This window comes from Ranitomeya variabilis, chromosome 4 (genome assembly GCF_051348905.1).
Source record: "Ranitomeya variabilis isolate aRanVar5 chromosome 4, aRanVar5.hap1, whole genome shotgun sequence".
Classification (NCBI taxonomy): Eukaryota; Metazoa; Chordata; class Amphibia; order Anura; family Dendrobatidae; genus Ranitomeya; species Ranitomeya variabilis.
This window is the reverse complement of record NC_135235.1, coordinates 11,928,355-11,946,135: the sequence shown is the minus strand read 5'-3', so window position 1 is coordinate 11,946,135 and position 17,781 is coordinate 11,928,355. Positions and strand designations below refer to the sequence as shown.

At 43.9% G+C, this 17,781-nt stretch overlaps 1 protein-coding gene and 1 long non-coding RNA gene across 2 annotated transcripts; one reads left to right on the top strand and one right to left on the bottom strand.

Moving 5' to 3' along the window:
• Positions 1 to 716: 716 nt before the first annotated feature.
• LOC143768322 (uncharacterized) lies at positions 717 to 6,719 on the bottom strand. The gene is made up of 9 exons (XM_077257011.1): positions 6,144 to 6,719; positions 5,917 to 6,055; positions 5,158 to 5,456; positions 4,693 to 4,891; positions 3,981 to 4,088; positions 3,632 to 3,768; positions 3,330 to 3,545; positions 2,719 to 3,000; positions 717 to 1,711 (listed from the first exon to the last, which is right to left on the bottom strand). The coding sequence occupies exons 2-8, from the start codon at positions 5,917 to 5,919 to the stop codon at positions 2,784 to 2,786; spliced, it is 1,179 nt and encodes a 392-aa protein (XP_077113126.1). The 5' UTR covers positions 5,920 to 6,055; positions 6,144 to 6,719; the 3' UTR covers positions 717 to 1,711; positions 2,719 to 2,783.
• Positions 6,720 to 9,605: 2,886 nt separating this feature from the next.
• Positions 9,606 to 11,893, top strand: LOC143768321 (uncharacterized). Its single transcript, XR_013213803.1, has 4 exons — positions 9,606 to 9,825; positions 10,311 to 10,367; positions 10,441 to 10,517; positions 11,764 to 11,893. It is a non-coding gene; the product is annotated as an uncharacterized LOC143768321 (long non-coding RNA).
• The last annotated feature ends 5,888 nt before the right edge of the window (positions 11,894 to 17,781 follow it).

The following is a 17,781-nucleotide window of genomic DNA, read 5'->3' as shown; positions in this document are numbered from 1 at the left end:
CAACCCAGTTTCTAAAAGTGCAAAAAAGTCTCCCCTTCCCCATAAAGCCCCCCTCAGCATTGTAGGAGGTTGCTTTCTATTTTCCCAGTTTTTATTCTACATGAAGACAAGATCTTTAGTCATCTCGACAGTGTAATAAAATATAAAAAAAGCACGCTAATGTTTCTCTGGTGAAATTCTCTATACATATCACATGTATGGGGAAAGCAGTTTAACTCCCCCCCCCCCCCCCTGTTCCCTGTCAAAATGGCCGACATTATCATATTTTTGCTGGATAGCTCCGCAGCCTAAGCACACAGCCACAAGCCATTTTAGGGGTTGAAATTCCAAGGAAATTGTCCAGATTTTAAGACCAGTTTCGCCCGGCTGCAACTTGCTGTTCCGGAGAAGCTAGGACCTGGGTCTGAGGGCCACCGCTCTTGTGCTGTAAGTGCCAGACATTCGCCCTTCCCAGAGTGGACTCGCTAACAGTCTGTTCTTCAAATCGACACCAAAACCCGGTTGCTGGGACTTGTGGTTCCAGTGAAGTGGAACCGCAAGATGTTTTGTGTGAATTTGCAGCTCAAATTCAAGCAAGTTCACAGAAAATTCACATGTACATACCCTCTACTCCTGGCCACTGCTTCGCTCTCGAGTAGCAAGATAGCTATACAAACCCTGCACCATTAACAAGAATAAAGCTGCCAATTACTAAACTATAATAATTACGCTACATTGAACTTAATAGAGAAAATGTTTTATTGACAAATTGTAAGTTTCAGACAACGGTAAAAGGGGTTAATGGGGTTTTCCCACAAATAAAATTAATTTTAATCAATAGATCTTGGAATAATAATAATAATAATTTCCACAATTAGATGTGTTTAGAAAAAATGTTCCTGTGCTGAGATAATCTTATATATGTGTCTCTGATATTTAACCGCTTCATGACCCTAGGTATTTTTGTTTTTTTGCTTTTGTTCATGGCAAAACCCCTTTAATGTGCATGTGCAAACCCATTTAATGAACATTGGGCACATAAAGCTGTGATAAGGGTCAGCTTTTCGTATGTCACACCGGTTACTGCTGCATTTTCTTATAAAGTCTATGCACTAGCTGTCCAGCCAAGGAAGATCTGCTCCTTCCCCAAATTGGTTTCTCCTGACTCCATAGTCAAACAGCAGCTCTGTCCCTGGTGTGAGATCTTTTAAAGCTACAAAGAGGATTACCGGGTCCTTGCCGTCAAGGCATCTAGCTTCTGGTTTTAGATTGTTCATTTTTGTAGAATGATTAATAATTCTCCCAAAAGTAGATGGCAGATTTTGGTGGCACTGGCAAGGCTCCTCAGTTGCATCAATGCACATCCACTTCTCTTTGAAGTGAAAAAAGTACATGTAGCAGTTTCCATCCTGAATTGTCTGTTGAAACTTTTCTGCTGCCTTTGCGTCCATAAGTACTCCGTGGTAATCGCACACAATGTCTCCCTTTTTAAACCAATGAGTTGTCATTAGCTTCCTGCCGCCCCTCTTGTGGTCCTCTGTAATCACCAGTCCTCTCCATTCCTGCGATTTAACCATGTCCATGATGTACTTGCTGTCATCGGCTTCTTTTCTGGATTCTGGCTTCTTCCAAGCTTGCCTGACATGGTCTAGTCCTGGTAAGTTACTTTTCCACCCCTGACTTTCTATGTAGGCTGCCACCTCATCTTTTTCGGGCCTATGCCTAAAGTGCCCTGCAAGGGGAAAAAGAATTGCATTACATTATTAATAACACATTTCTACAGACTGGCCTACCGCATCAACGAATTAGCCTGTTGAGGGAGGATTTAAAGTGATCCTTCACGGTTAACCCAGTGATTTCCAAATTAATATATAAGGTGTTGCCGGCAACTGAAAATGACCAGACGGAGACGTGTGTCTCTGTATGGGGGATCGAGCAGATCTCTGGCCCCCGTTTATTCTGCATGACTTTATCATAGTCATAGAAATTACACTTCAACCAATCAGCATAAGAACACGCTCACGGTTCTTAGCCTATAAGAATGCAGGAACAATCTGTGCGTCAAAGTTTTGTAGAACAATACACCCTCAGTCTCATGTTCTACCGAGGTTGCAACAATCAAGGTCTCATCAAAATCTCATAACAGCTGTAACCTTTAGCCTACTAACAAAATTTATATCAAAACAACAAAATGGAGTCGAAAAGCACAAAATGGATAACCTTTCTTAATTTCTTCCTTCACAAGCCTAACTATCCCTGTGTGGCCCATTCACAAACCGTAAACCATAATCAGGTTCCTCCATCATGTTCTCATACACTTTATGCAGTTAATAGCCCTCTGTGCCTGTACTGCTACATACTTAGGCAGTTACCTGGTACATGCAGCTTTACATGAACACCCGAGCCTTACACTATGGCTGGTCCAAATAACTAAAGCAATTGTTACCATCCACCTCTCGTGTCTCCCCTTTTCCTCATAGGTTGTAAGCTTGCGAGCAGGGCCCTCATTCCTCCTGGTATCTGTTTTCATCTGTGATTATTGTTATGTTGTAATGTCTATTGTCTGTACAAGTCCGCTCTAATGTAAAGTGCTATGGAATATGTCGGCGCTATAGAATTATTATTATTATTATTATTATTAATAAGGTTGCTTTGACAAAGCTGTAGTTTTCCAAGACATCCTTTCCTGGTTTTATGCAGACATATATATTCATTTTAATGGTAATTCTAAGAACTCACCAGCAACATCTGCAACTCTTAGTTGATATTGGCTCCGCCTCCACTTTTTCTGGCAATGCTTAGCATTATTCTTGGTTATGTCTTTGCATATACTTAATTTTGGAACAGTGTTTGTTCAAATGAACAGGACATATTTCAAGCAATTTCTGAAAGTAACTATATTTTTCCCAGCGGCCAGATTTCTTGTTGCCAGATTCCTTGTTACCAGATTCCTCGCTGCTAGATTCTTCATTGCTGTCTTTTTCCTCTGTTGTGCTCCTCTTTCTCTTCACCACTGGAGATCTGTGAAGTTAAGGACAAGTAATTTACCATAAACTCACTACATTGGTGTCCAAGTTGACCATCCATCCAAAAATTGGTTACCAATCGTGTATTTTAGTCCATAATTACTTAAAGGAGGTACTCCAGTGAAAACAAGTTATCCCCTATCCGTATCTTTCAGACCCCCTTCTGGTGATTGGTGGGGGTCCCAGTGGCAGGACCACCACCAATCAGAAAGTTGTGCCCTATCAAGTTAAGGGCTAACTTGTCTTGACCGGAGTTCCACTTTACATGTAATGCAATGAAACATGGCATGTGAGGCTGCCTGCAGAGAAGGTTAGGGCTCTTACCCTGCCGTTTCAGTTTCTCGCTCGGTATCTTCGTTAACAGTCATCAATATGAGCATTCCGCTCACCAAGTATGCCAAATCTTTCTTCACACTTTTCCTTTTGCGATATTGCACATACCCCGTCACATTTTCCCTTTTGGCCTTTGGAAGTTCATCCAGTGCCCACTTGTCAAACGCATCCATTGCAGCCTTCCAGGACAGTTGGGGCAGTTGATAACTGAGGGAAAACAGGAATTTTGCATTGGTAAATGCATGGTAGACCCTACAGTAAAAAGTAGATTGTTATTCCCACCGCTGGCATACCTTGAAAAAAGCCGATCCAAGTCTCTGCTTGAATTCTTTATAGGTTGGCCTTGGGTGGACAAAAGGAACTGGGGCACCGTTTCTTTTGTCATTTTTTGCAGATTTGGCCTTATGTGCATAAAATATACTTGGAAATTCTGTGAAAATTAAGACATCGTGTTAAAGGGGTACTCCGGTGATGGTAGAGCATTGCTTCCTCTTTGCAGGAACAGCACTCCATCTGATCTGCAGTTGTGTGGTGTTACAAATCACATACCCACAAATCAGAAGGGGCACTGTTTCTGGAAGGAGGCAAACAATACGGTGCTGTGCTCTATATAATTCATAGGGTAACCTTAAAAAGCCTCACCTGCTCATCCTCATCATCCAATATAATTAGATCCTCCTCTGTTTTTATGATACACAGCCTCTGTCCATCTGACATCTCATAGGGCTGCCTCCCAAGCCATTCTTTGGTCTAGAAGAGAAGGTAGATAACAAATGGCATAAGTGTCCCAATACACAGACTATCAGGTGATTTGCTGTCCCCGTGGCTGTCAAGTGCCGTGAGTGATAAGTTTGCCGGGAGCCTTTACACATGGCGACTTAACGCTAGTGAAATCGCATAACATCCCAAAACTGCATACTCACCGGCCTACCATGTCCTGGTCATTCTCCATCCACCCTCCACACCTTCTGTTCAGTCACCCATCCCTCTGTCACCACCAGCAGCTGTGATTTTCCTCTTATTGAAGGAATCTCAAACTTCTTAGCTGCATTGAAGTCACATGATCAGGGTATACGTGTGATGTCACACTCCTACATTGATCACATGACTGTAAATTAGCTGTAAAGTCTGAAAGTGCCACAAGGAGAGGAAGATCCATCCCAGTGGCTGCCGGTGACCCTAAGGGATGGGGGACTGAACAGAAGATTCAGCAGGTGGATGGAGGGTGCGAGTATGCCCACTTCCTACAGAAGCTCCACGTAATGGCATAGTGGTTTAGAGACCTCTTATATCATTACACGGAGCAAGTTTCTAATGGGCAGCGACTATTTTTCTGCAATTATAAAAATCTTACCTTCAGGTTTTGGGGAACAGATGGTTTACGGAGATGTTTGAGGATGAGCAGTGCCTCCAGATAATACACAGCCAGGGTTTGGTGCCTTTCACTCAGCTGTATCCCCGAGCTTGCCTGCTCAAATATGGTTTTCACTTGGGGTTTTGCCAGTTGGAGGACCTTCTGACATGAGATGAAGGTAGGGGGTTCAAGTTTCAAACTGTGGGTGATAAAAAGTAGGCATGGAAGTATAAAGTTTGTTTTCAAGGAAGGAGTAGAGGAGCATAAGTAAAACTACCATGGCAGCATTAATCACTGAAAATTATAACTACTGTTAAGTTCAATATTTAAAGCAAATCTCTGTAGTGAACATTAAATCTAGACCTTATGTGATAATCTATGCGACTTCCCATCTCTCCGATGCATTTTCTACCAACATCATTGTATACGCTCAGAGCATAGCAGTGCTATTAGAGTGCTACTTACGGCCTTATTCTGCTCTTAGTGTCCTTCTGGTTTGCCTTCTGCTCTATTTTCTTTAACCCTTCTAAAAATGGACCAACAGCTGTTTTACTTTCTTCATCTAGTTTGTTTGGGCAGTACTCTGATGATAAAAAATGAATAAACTGCTTAATATGCCCAAGGTATTTCTTTATTGTATTTCCAGTTGTGTCTGAAAGCAAAAACGTGTTGAAATATTCCTCGCTCTTTTCAAAACTTTTAAGAAAGTTGGTAGATACATCACTTGGGTCCAAATAGAATAAAAATTTTGCAACATGGTCCATCTGTGATTAAATATAAATATACATTAGGGCATACATGTCAAACACGGGGCCCCTTTCACACTTGTGAATGTGCTACCCATAAATTTGCTCTGCACTGAACCGTGAATTTGCTGGTGCAGTTTTTATTCACATGTACTTGTGACTATGTGGAGAATATTATACAGCTTATGTCTATAATTGTGCCATTTCCCACCATTGTCGGACATGCACAATAACCTATTCACAAGTGCATGCTTGCCAATACATTTTTGAGTGTGAATGGACCCATTGAAATCGAGGAGTCCTTCACGCGTATGAATTCAGACGTAGCAAATTTGCGTTGAAATTCAGAAGTGTGGAAAGTTCTGCAGGTAAAATCTGCTGTGGCCTCCAATAAAATGACTTTGACATACCTGCATTAGGGTTTGAATGTGTAAAGAAACTATCAAACACAGGTAGACTAATAGAAAACTACACTTACCATCGCACTGATGCTTGCCTGACCAAACTCCTTACTCAAAAAGTTTCTGAAGCTTTCCAAGAGGGGGTGATCTAAATTATGTTTTTCATAGACCCCAGCAATAGCCAGTCTCCTACGCTGTGGGGTGTGGGAGCTCGGCCTGAAATGTTAGGGCACATGTTACAACCAGCAGAACACCTATTAATATTCATGTGGCTACAATTAACATACTAGTAAATTAAACTTACCCAGCTTCTTCAGAAACATCCTCATCACAGATGCGCTCTGCATCACTTGGTGGCCTAAAGAGATGTTGACAATTGCAAAAAACTTCATTTGTGCATACATACACGTGTTTGGCAGCATATCATGTGTTAAAGCAATTTCAATAACTTTTCATTCAGATTGTTTTATGTAACAAAAAAAGCACACTATTGTTTTTAAAGTCAGAGAAAAAAGGGATTGATTTTTTGCACATACGGCCATTATTCCACAAATAACGGCTCAGGAATATATCAGCCGTGTGAAATCAGCTTAAGGCCGGTTTCATATGTCAATGTCTCCGGTACGTGTGGAGACAGTTTTCTCATGTACCGGAGACACTGACACACGTAGACCCACTCAAATGAATGGGTCTATGCACATGTCTGCGTGTTTTCACAGACCGTGTGTCCGTGTTGAAAACACATAGACATGTCCGTTTTTCTCTGGCAGCACGGTCCGCAAAGCGTCCCGCACACGTGCACACGTAAAACAGTGTGCACTCTCCTCCGTGTGCACGTGCCTCCACAGGAGAGACAGCACTACAGTGAGCGCTGTCCCCTGCCTGTGGTGCTGAAGCCGGCATTCATCCCTTCTCCCGTGCTCGGCTGAAAGAAGCGCAAGCAGGAGAGAAGGGATGAAAGATCAAGTATTTTTGTTCTGTTTTGTTTTTTTTTAATTAAAGTTCGGGTTCCCCTAACAGGTTTCTGTCCATCCTCTGTTTAAAGGCTTCCATTGAAAGAGGACTCACTACCTGCCATCAATTAAGTCTTCAAATAAATGCTGAATCAGAAAAGTGTGGCACTTCTGGTATTGGTTGAGTGCTCTGGTAGGCACCAAATCCGTGAACAATAAAAATTGTAACCAAGCACTCCACGGGTGATTAATATAAGACTTTATTGATAGCAGTCAAGTGTCAGATTCCAGTGAAAAACCAGTGTATGGGCATTACTTGCATAGCGGTGGATGCCGCTGCTGCTTGCACGTCATTATCACAGGCTGTCTTTCTCTAGGCACGATAATACTAGTAAGACTGATGAAGGTCAAAGTTTACTGACCAAAACATTTTGTACACAGTTTTTTTCACTGGATTCTGACACTTGACTGCTATCAATAAAATCTTAAATTATTCACCTATTTGAGTTTCTGGTTACAATTTTTAAATAAATGCTGGACATTCATATATTGAATAACATAGATTTCTTACCTTTCTGATGGCTTATCTGAGACGATACAGCCACGGTGTTCCAGAAAATCCACCAAAAATGACTGGGGGTCTGAAAATTTGCTCTTCTTAAAATCAAGAGCGTCAAAAGATACAGTGCTCAATGAAGTGAGCAGCTTATATCTATTTTTCTTAGCCTCGTCCAGGTAATTATCCAGCTCCTCTGGTGAAGCTGTTTTTCTGCAAACCTGGTGGAGGTGTTTCCGCAACTGTCTCTGAAGTTTAAAACAAAACTTGCAGAGCAGCTTGTTGATCTCCATCTTCCAGTAGATGCAAAAAAAATATTTGGTACAGCTGAATAATAGCAAGATGCTCCCTCAAGACCTGTTGCAAAGTGCCATATAGCTGCTTGTATGGAAACCTTCCACCCTCCACCCCCTGTGCAAGATGAGGAACTCACCCACCCATCAGTCTGGGGCCACACTACACAAAATATTCTCTCTTAGGCTACTTTCACACTATTCACACATTGTTTTTTGTTTGATCAGTATTTTGTGCTTTGCTGCATTTTTTTGGACATAGAGCATGTCACTTCTTTCAGCGTTTTTGGTTTTTTCACCCATTGACTTGAATGGGTGTTGAAAAAAACTCAGCAAAAACGCAGGTATCATTATTTGCTGCGTTTTTGCTGCTGAAAATCCATGGACATTAGCATGGACAAAGAGAAAAAAACGCACCAAAAAAAAATGCACCAAAGACGCAACAAAAAACGCACCTAAACCTGCGTTTTTGACGCAGCTTCTTTCCTGCCAAGATGATCAGGTTTTGCTGCAGAAAAAAAGCAGCAAAAAACGTCCTGTGTGAACTTACCCTAAATGTTTTTGTACATTCAACAAAGCAGAAGATTTGAGAAACGTGCCTCTCCCTCACACCAGGCTTTCTATAGAAATTGACAAGTGCCTCTGGTTGCAACAATGTTATATCACTAAATTGAAAAGATGTAAGATAAATTTAACAAAAATGAAAGCACTGCTGAGCAAGAGATTTCAAGTTTGTTTATTTAACCCCTGCAACATGTTGCCTTCATAGTAAAAACCTGCTGGCAGAGTACCTTTAAACGATGATATCTCCGTGGCTGACCTACTCAGAAACTAAATTTTTCAGAGCATGAGAACACAGACTCTCCCACAAATTTTAAGACCATCCTCACCCAGCTGTAACTTGGGGTACCATACAACAGGGGCCGGGATCGTGGGCTCCCTTTCAATACCATTCCCCATGGGTAGTGCCGGGTAAGAGATGCTCATTCCCCTCGTTATTCATCTCTCGATACTGTCAGTCGGATGGAAGGGGAGTTCTTGCTTTTCCAGGCACGCTTCTCCGGAACCACAAGTCCCAGCAACCGGGTCTCAGTGTCTATTTGAAGAACAGACTGTCAGCGGTCCACTCGGGTAAATGTCTGGCGCTTACGGCATGGGAGTGGTGGCCCTCAGAACCACGGCCTAGTTTCTCCGGAGCCGCAAGCCGCAGCTGGGGGAACAGGTCTTAAAATCTGGGGAACTTACTTGGCTTCCAACCCCTAAAACGGCTAGTGGCTGTGCACTTAGGCTGCAGAGCTATCTGCCAAAAAAATGAAAATGTCAGCCATTTTAACAGGGAACAGGGGGATAAAAAACTTTTTTCCCCAAGCGTGTAATATGTCACTCGTATAGAGAATTTCACCAGAAAAACAATGGTGTGCTTTTTTCCGCATAATGTTACTTGTTCTCGATTCAATGCAGCATTTCACTTTCATTTCAGGCAAAATGAACGATATTCTGTTAACTAAGTGGTAGGAAGTAGAGAGGGGGTCGCAAAATGTTGGTGAGACTTCGTGCTCTCACCCTCTGATATTGTGGCCATGTGACACCGCCATGGAGATATGATTGATTTGCTCCCTATGGAGAATGCCATTCATTTAGGACTATGATTTTTTTTCACCCTCGTTTTAAGCCCAGGAAGGAACAAGGGTAAATGGGATGCTGGTACCCAGCTCACGATATGGTAATTTACATGGACCGGGCCTCCTGCTGTGAGAACACCTGTCCTCAAGAGCCACTAACGGCTCATGTTTTCAGGTTTTCCTTAGTATTGTAGAGGTGATGATTGCATCACCTGGACAGGCAATAATTCCATCACCTGGGCAACACTAAGGAAATCTTGAAAACATGACCTGTTGGTGGCTCTGGAGGACCGGAGTTGGGGAACACTGCTCTACACCTTGAATGTAGATGGCTCAGCCTGTAGTGTTTCCACTCTTGCTTGCAGTGACTATTGTTCAAATACTTTATTGTCTGCTTGATTCAATATCATTTCTTGTTCTATTTCTTTAAGGGGTGTGGTCTTAAACTTGAGTTACAGCACTGGCCATCCAGAGGAGGAAGCGGAGGTGAGGATTTGCCTATGGGGCATGTCTTCACTTGCTTTCACACTGCCCGTGAGGAAAGATGGCTGGGAGACAAAATGTAAGTGCATAAATCACTAACCCAGTTTTGATGTCTATTTGAAGGGCAGACCCTGGGCTTTCTTCCCCTAAAAGGGCTCGTTTTCAGGACTTACAACTACAGAGCTGTGACCCCAGAGTTTGGGCATGTTTTTCTCATAGACATGCATTAGAAGCATTTTGGATGGGGGGGGTCCCTGTTTTGGGCGAATCTCTCTGGAATACCAAGTCGCAGCAGGACTATGGGGGTTTTACAATTTGTGGGAGACTCTGTACTCTAACCCTGTTAAAGACCTAGTGGCTGTGTGCATCAGCCACGGAGATATAATTGTTTAGCCCCCTATGAAGAATCCCATTCATTTAGGACTTACATATGTTGATGAGCATGCTTCGTATAATTTATAGCACGGTTTACAGAGAGACTTCACAATGGCACATGCTCTGATTGATGTACAATTCGAATTGACTCAGATTCCTTGTCCTTATTAAGATGTCTATTTTTTCTAGGATTCTGCAGAGTCTAATTATGACTTGTGTTGTGAGGAAGAGATGTTTACCATCCAGGTAATGTCCTGCCCACATATTTATCCACGTTCCCATTTGTTCCCCATCCTCAATCACATTACTCTTTCTGTAGGTTACAAGTCGGCGTGTCTTCAGAATTCTGACAATAATAATCCATGCCCTGGAAAATCATGATGAAGCAAGCCAGATGTAAGTGTAGGTGCAGAGTCCTGTGAAAGTCCTTTTACAAGGGAGGATTTATGCTATCACCCACATCTAGCACCTCGATTGTCAATGAGATTTTAGCATCAGGCGCCTTTACACACAACCATTAAGCAACTGTCGCTCAGTAGTTGGTGATGAGCCACTAGTGTTCCAATTGTGCACAGCCACACACCAGACACTAAACGATGGTCCCTCACATCATGCAGGGTTGTTTTGTTCGACTGAGTTCATGCTCCGGCCAATATTTAATTAGCACTGTGAGGAGGTTTGTACCACCCTCCGGTATATGGCAGTTCACCACATATCATGTCCCGGAGCTTTGAAAGGGTTAAACACCTGAATGATGCCACTGCTGCCCGAGGCTTCCTGCAGTACATCAGGACCTTTAAGGCCAGGATCACACATGCGAGAAATACGTCCGAGTGTTGCATGGTAATACCCAGCATTGCTGCCGTCACTCAGGAGCGGAGCGTGCGGCTCCATGTATTGCTATGCAGTCGCACGCTCCACTCCTGAGTGACGGCGGCAATGCCGGGTATTACCATGCAATACTCTTGACGAATTTCTCACATGTGTGATTCTGGCCTAACACTCAGAGATCACTTGATCTCCAACATCATTGAAGGTCCTGCAGGAAGCCTTGTTGAGCAGCGGTGTCGTTCAGGTGACTAAAGCCACCGTTTGATTAAAAAAAAAAAAAAAGTGACCATGAACACTGAGCAACTTCTAGATCAGCCATCTTGGGCAGTAATACATGGATTTTGCTCTGAAGGTACACAGCGCCGAATACATTAAAGTTGTTCACTGACAGGGGCGGCAGGAGGTGGTAAGAGATGCAATGAAGAAAATCAGTTGGCCAAAACCTTGCACATCTCCACAGCCAGGCTGTCTGCACTAGACCCTTGTGATTGCAGGCTCTGAGGCTCCCGGATAACAAAGGAGATAAGACTTGGTGTGTGGAAACATTGCTGTGCAGAGGGGTAGACATTACATTTTTATAACATAAAATGGACAAATGCCACATAGCAAATTTTTGTACACCCCTCAACTCTTATCTCCATTGCCATCTTCTATTGTGATCTGACTCACAGCCTATAAGCATCTTCAATTATAGTATATGATGTATAATATTTTAGGAGGTGACAATGTCGCCGAGGTGCCATACCAGACACACTCACTATGCAGAATGCTGCACTGGGCAATATTGATAACATTTTTCTTTTCTCCCCAGCTTGGATACAGTTTCGAAAAGTGGGAATGATGAAGATGAAGAAATGCAGCTATGCGATAGCTGTAATGCAGAGGAATAAGAGCAAATATATTTTATTATGTTTGCTTCTCTAAATAAAATGTAGTTTGCTTTGGTTTTGTGCCCTTTTCTATACTATAGTGGTGATATATAAATATAATAAGTCCATATGGGTCAGCATGTGGCATTACAGAGTAAAGTAAACATAATATTTGCTGCAGTATATAGTACGATGTAAACCGATAAAGGTCCTTAGTGATGAGGTGACCAGAGGTTACTGAGGTTGCTTGTGCATGCCCTCATCATCTCCCGCCTTGACTACTGCAACATCCTTTTCTGCGGCCTCCCTGCTAAGGCTGGTTTCACACTTGCGTTTTGATCTGCAGCTTTTGTTTTAACATTAAAAACGCATGCTTTTTTTTTTGTACGCGTTTGGCCGCGTTTAACGACACATGCGTTTTCTTGCTGCATGCGTTCAGTCGCAGAAATGCAACATGTAGTAATTTCTAGAGGCTTTTTTTGCCACAAAAAAACGCATGCGTTCATTTGCGTCAAAAAATACATCTATGTCTATGGAAACGCATGCGTTTTTGCGTACATGCGTTTGCATGCGTTTTTGAACGCATGCGTTTCAATTAAGATAACCATGTCTAGACACTGATAAGACAACCCCTGCCAACAAGTTGATAAAAGGGAGGTTGGGGAAAGTTTCCAGACACTTCTCATCAGACTCTCAAGAAGACAAGACACTGGCAGACCGCATTTTGGAGGACAAGACCCAGATCAATGTGAGTATATCCTACCAATGCCTTTATTTTCTATTTTTTGGCTCTACATGTCCTAATTTCTTCCATTTCTTTCTTTCTACATGCCTCAGAATGTCTTCTTCGGAGTCTTCATCTGGTGAGGAGTTTGATCCACGTCAGTCGGAAGTGGAGCATGTCAGTGAGGTGAGCATTGCCTCGTCAGATTGGTAAGTATTCACTGTCACATCGACACATGTGACAATTTGATTTTTCCTTTTTCTTTAGAGCACTTCTACTGAGGCACAGACCGGGCAGGAGCAGCGGAGTCAAGGTCCGGTGGGAAGACGGCAGCGGGTATGTATACAAGGCTGACTGTCCTCATTGTAAAATTCTTGAATCTTCCTTTCTTTACACTCGTATTTCTTTAAATTTTTCTTCTGGAATCCATTTGTATGTTTACTTTCGTATTCATGCCATTTCTCATCATCTGTTCTTTCTTTTCCTTATGTGATTGAGCAAACTGTAATGATTGTTTTTAATTTTTAGGTTTCACGACGGGACGATGACCTTATCGACAACGACCTCCTAATAACCCTGGTCCAGGAGCGAGTTCCGTTGTGGGACAGCCGGGATCCACTGCATTCGATGAACACCACGCTCCGCCGTTTATGGAATGAGGTGGCCCAAGCGTTTTGGGATGGATGGGACAATGCCACGCCACGGGTCCGTAGTGCATTTGGTAAGTATTGCACTGCAGTGTGAAGCAGCAGAGACCTTTGCCGTGCTCTCTTGACTGTGTGTGATGAAAGAAACTCTCCGGAGTTTCTCTCATCACACACAGTTGTCTTTGAACGTCAAAAATTCCATGTCCTGACCATATGATTTACATATGGAATTTACATATGATTGAGAAGAAGATGGAAGAGGAGAACATCGCCCTCAAGAACAATCATCTGACTCTTGAGAATGACAAAAAAGAGAGAAAGAAAACAAGACTGATGAAGAGCAGGATGGTGATTATGAGAGAAATCCAAGCAAAATTGCAAGAAAGATTGGAAAAGTACACAGAAGATCTTAACATGATGGAGATAACTTTGTCTTCCTTACCTGACCTATCTATCGCAATCAATGACATCATGCTTTCCCCCGTACCGGAAGTCCGCTGCCTCGGAGTAACCTTCGACTCTGTCCTGTCCTTCAAACCGCACATCCAAGCTCTTTCCACCTCCTGTCGCCTCCAGCTCAAAAATATCTCCAGAATCCGTCCTTTCCTCAACCTTCAATCTACTAAAATGCTTGTGCATGCCCTCATCATCTCCCGCCTTGACTACTGCAACATCCTTTTCTGCGGCCTCCCTGCTAAGGCTGGTTTCACACTTGCGTTTTGATCTGCAGCGTTTGTTTTAACATTAAAAACGCATGCGGTTTTTTGTACGCGTTTGGCCCCGTTTAACGACGCATGCGTTTTTTTGCTGCATGCGTTCAGTCGCAGAAATGCAACATGTAGTAATTTCTAGAGGCTTTTTTTGCCGCAAAAAAACGCATGTGTTCATTTGCGTTTGATTTGCGTAAAAAAATACATTGATGTCTATGGAAACACATGCGTTTTTGCGTACATGCGTTTGCATGCGTTTTTGAACGCATGCGTTTCAATTAAGATAACCATGTCTAGACACTGATAAGACAACCCCTGCCAACAAGTTGATAAAAGGGAGGTTGGGGAAAGTTTCCAGACACTTCTCATCAGACTCTCAAGAAGACAAGACACTGGCAGACCGCATTTTGGAGGACAAGACCCAGATCAATGTGAGTATATCCTACCAATGCCTTTATTTTCTATTTTTTGGCTCTACATGTCCTAATTTCTTCCATTTCTTTCTTTCTACATGCCTCAGAATGTCTTCTTCGGAGTCTTCATCTGGTGAGTTGTTTGATCCACGTCGGTCGGAAGTGGAGCATGTCAGTGAGGTCAGCATTGCCTCGTCAGATTGGTAAGTATTCACTGTCACATCGACACATGTGAAAATTTGATTTTTCCTTTTTCTTTAGAGCATATCTACTGAGGCACAGACTGGGCAGGAGCAGCGGAGTCAAGGTCCGGTGGGAAGACGGCAGCGGGTATGTATACAAGGCTGACTGTCCTCATTGTAAAATTCTTGAATCTTCCTTTCTTTACACTCGTATTTCTTTAAATTTTTCTTCTGGAATCCATTTGTATGTTTACTTTCGTATTCATGCCATTTCTCATCATCTGTTCTTTCTTTTCCTTATGTGATTGAGCAAACTGTAATGATTGTTTTTAATTTTTAGGTTTCACGACGGGACGATGGCCTTATCGACAACGACCTCCTAATAACCCTGGTCCAGGAGCGAGTTCCGTTGTGGGACAGCTGGGATCCACTGCATTCGATGAACACCACGCTCCGCCGTTTATGGAATGAGGTGGCCCAAGCGTTGTGGGATGGATGGGACAATGCCACGCCACGGGTCCGTAGTGCATTTGGTAAGTATTGCACTGCAGTGTGAAGCAGCAGAGACCTTTGCCGTGCTCTCTTGACTGTGTGTAATGAAAGAAACTCTCCGGACTTTCTCTCATCACACACAGTTGTCTTTGAATGTCAAAAATTCCATGTCCTGACCATATTTTTTTTTTTAAACAGTGGACAAAGTCAAAACACGTTGGCGTTCCATGAAGGACCGCTTCAACAAGGATCTGCGCCAAGAGAGTCGTGCTGCCAGTGGTTCAGGAGCAAGGATCAGACTGTACAAATATCATCGCGTGCTGTCATTTTTAAGACCGGTCCTTGCCCAGAGAACGTAAGTTTTTCTCACATGCTTTCGGTTGTATTGTATTGACATAATCTGTATTTTAAAATTCCACAGGATTTAGCGTCTGGTTATTTTTTGGTATTCATTTTCTGTTTCCTTTTTTCACAGCACACACAGCACGACTGTCGGCCCACGTTCTGGAGCAGTCCTTTATCCGGCAGCCACGGACCCGTCCAAGCCATCCAGCAGCGCAGCAGCAGGTGAGCCTTCCACACTAACTGGAGACCAGGAAGCTGGCCCATCAAGTCTTCCCCTTTCGCAGTCCTCTTCCACTACACCCTTTTTTTGGGGCTCATCCCGGCAGCGAGAGGGCTTCGGACAGGTCACTCATGCCCGAGTTTTTGCACTTGAGCTCGGTTATACACGAAGCAATCAAGGCTTTAGGTGACCGAATGGATGTTTCTCATAACCTCTTGAATTGCCGTATCCAGGAGGTCGCCAAAAGCCTTGATCAAGTGAAAGCCGACCTCCAGAGGCCAGCTCATCATTTTTTCAACCAAATTGAGCAGGGCATGTCGTAACACCTTAGCCCTGATCTCCAGCTCAGTGTTATGCAGGCCTGCAATGCTGCTTTTGTGCAGGCTATGCAGCAGAGTCGTTATTTACAGCAGACAGTGGCGGCATATCCAACTGTGCCGTCACTGTCACGACTAACCTCCATGCCGACCTCCGCTGCATACCAATGCACGGCCATCTCAATTCCTTCCACAGGCAGACTCCACTACAGCGCCAACACCATGACGAGTGCAGTTGGACATCCCACCGCCACCACCGTGACCACCGCTGCTCCGGCTTGGACCTCCTCCACTGACACGATGCAGCAGGACTATGGCGTGGCTTTCAGGACCGGCCCCAACACGATGCAGCAGGACCCTGGCGTGGCTTTCAGGACCGGCCCCACCACGATGCAGCAGGACCCTGGCGTGGCTTTCAGGACCGGCCCCACCACGATGCAGCAGGACCCTGGCGTGGCTTTCAGGACCGCCCCCATCACGATGCAGCAGGACCCTGGCGTGGCTTTCAGGACCGCCCCCACCACGATGCAGCAGGACCGTGGCGTGGCTTTCAGGACCCCCCCCACCACGATGCAGCAGGACCCTGGCAAGGATTTATGTTTCACCCCCACTACGCAGCAGGACTCTAGCATGGGCGAGCGCTCGACAAGCGCAATGGACTGTGAGACAGTGCAGCCAGACGCTGACGGGTCTCCCGCCACCACGCTACAGCGTATGAGCCCACCAAGACGTCCCGCTACCAGGCAAAGCCAAAAAAAAAATCAGAAAAGAAAAAAACAAAAAACTCTTAGTATTCCTCCCCCTTCACCTACCGATGTGTCTGTATTGTCAGTTTTGTCTCACCCTTCCAGTGCGCCTCAAGCCTCTCATGTGTCAAGCCCCATCCCCGAACTTCCAGACCCTTCTAGTTTCATTGCCCCTTCTCCTGCCTCCTCTGCGTCGTCCATGGTTAGCCAGGCCTCAGTTTTTCACACCCCCCGTTTACATCACTCAACCCCAAGCCGGCGCGGTTCCAAAAAATAAGTTTTTTACATTGTTAACAAAATAAAACAAGTTTGATTTGCCACAATTATGTTTGGTTTATTGTGTCTATCGCCGCTGCCAACACACACCGTGCGCCAAGAAACTTGGCCACACACTTACTTTTTGGGCCACAACATATCTCCAGTAGTTAAAAATACAAGACTGCAGCTATATGTGTGTCTTTAGTATACAAATATGAGGTGGCCCCAAAAATATAACATGTATCTCCATAATCTCTTTTTGTATATGCCTAGTGTGGCAGTATTAGGAGAAAATGGTGGAAATACAGTGCAGTCCTCTACTGAACAGGTCAGGTGTCCAAAAACTCAAAAGTTATGACACCTGACCTGTTGAGTAGATAACTGCCTTGTATAACTACTAGGGTTGAGCGAAACAGATCGGCCAATTTCAAAAGTCGCCGATTTTTGGCAAAGTCGGGTTTGGTGAAACCTCACCCGATCTCACTGTGGGATCGGGTCGTCCGTTGGCGATCTTCGCTCCAAAGTCGGGTTTCTTTTTTTATATACAGCCTGCACTGACCCCGCTGCCTCCTCATCACTACCGAAGCTACCGACTCACTAACACCAGAGCACCTACAACCATCAACCTATTGTCTCCATCCCCACCATCCTGTAGAGTGTAAGCCAGCAAGGGCAGGGTCCTCGCCCCTCTGTATCAGTCTGTCATTGTTAGTTTGTCTACTGTAAGTGATATCTGTAACTTGTATGTAACCCCTTCTCATGTACAGCACCATGGAATCAATGGTGCTATATAAATAAATAATAATAATAATAATAATAATTTCAACCTTTCCTGGGTAACCCTGGATTCTTGAGGGGCACTGCATCATCTTTCTATAAACATCTGGCCTCCCACGGTTGTAGGCA

What these genes read in the sequence shown, in the direction of transcription:
- LOC143768322 (XM_077257011.1), bottom strand. An exon ending in CTGTTCCCCAAAACCTGAAG is followed by an intron (nt 4,089 to 4,692) that starts GTAAGATTTTTA and finishes CTTCTCTTCTAG; the next exon opens with ACCAAAGAATGGCTTGGGAG. An exon ending in TTGGATCGGCTTTTTTCAAG is followed by an intron (nt 3,546 to 3,631) that starts GTATGCCAGCGG and finishes GTTTTCCCTCAG; the next exon opens with TTATCAACTGCCCCAACTGT.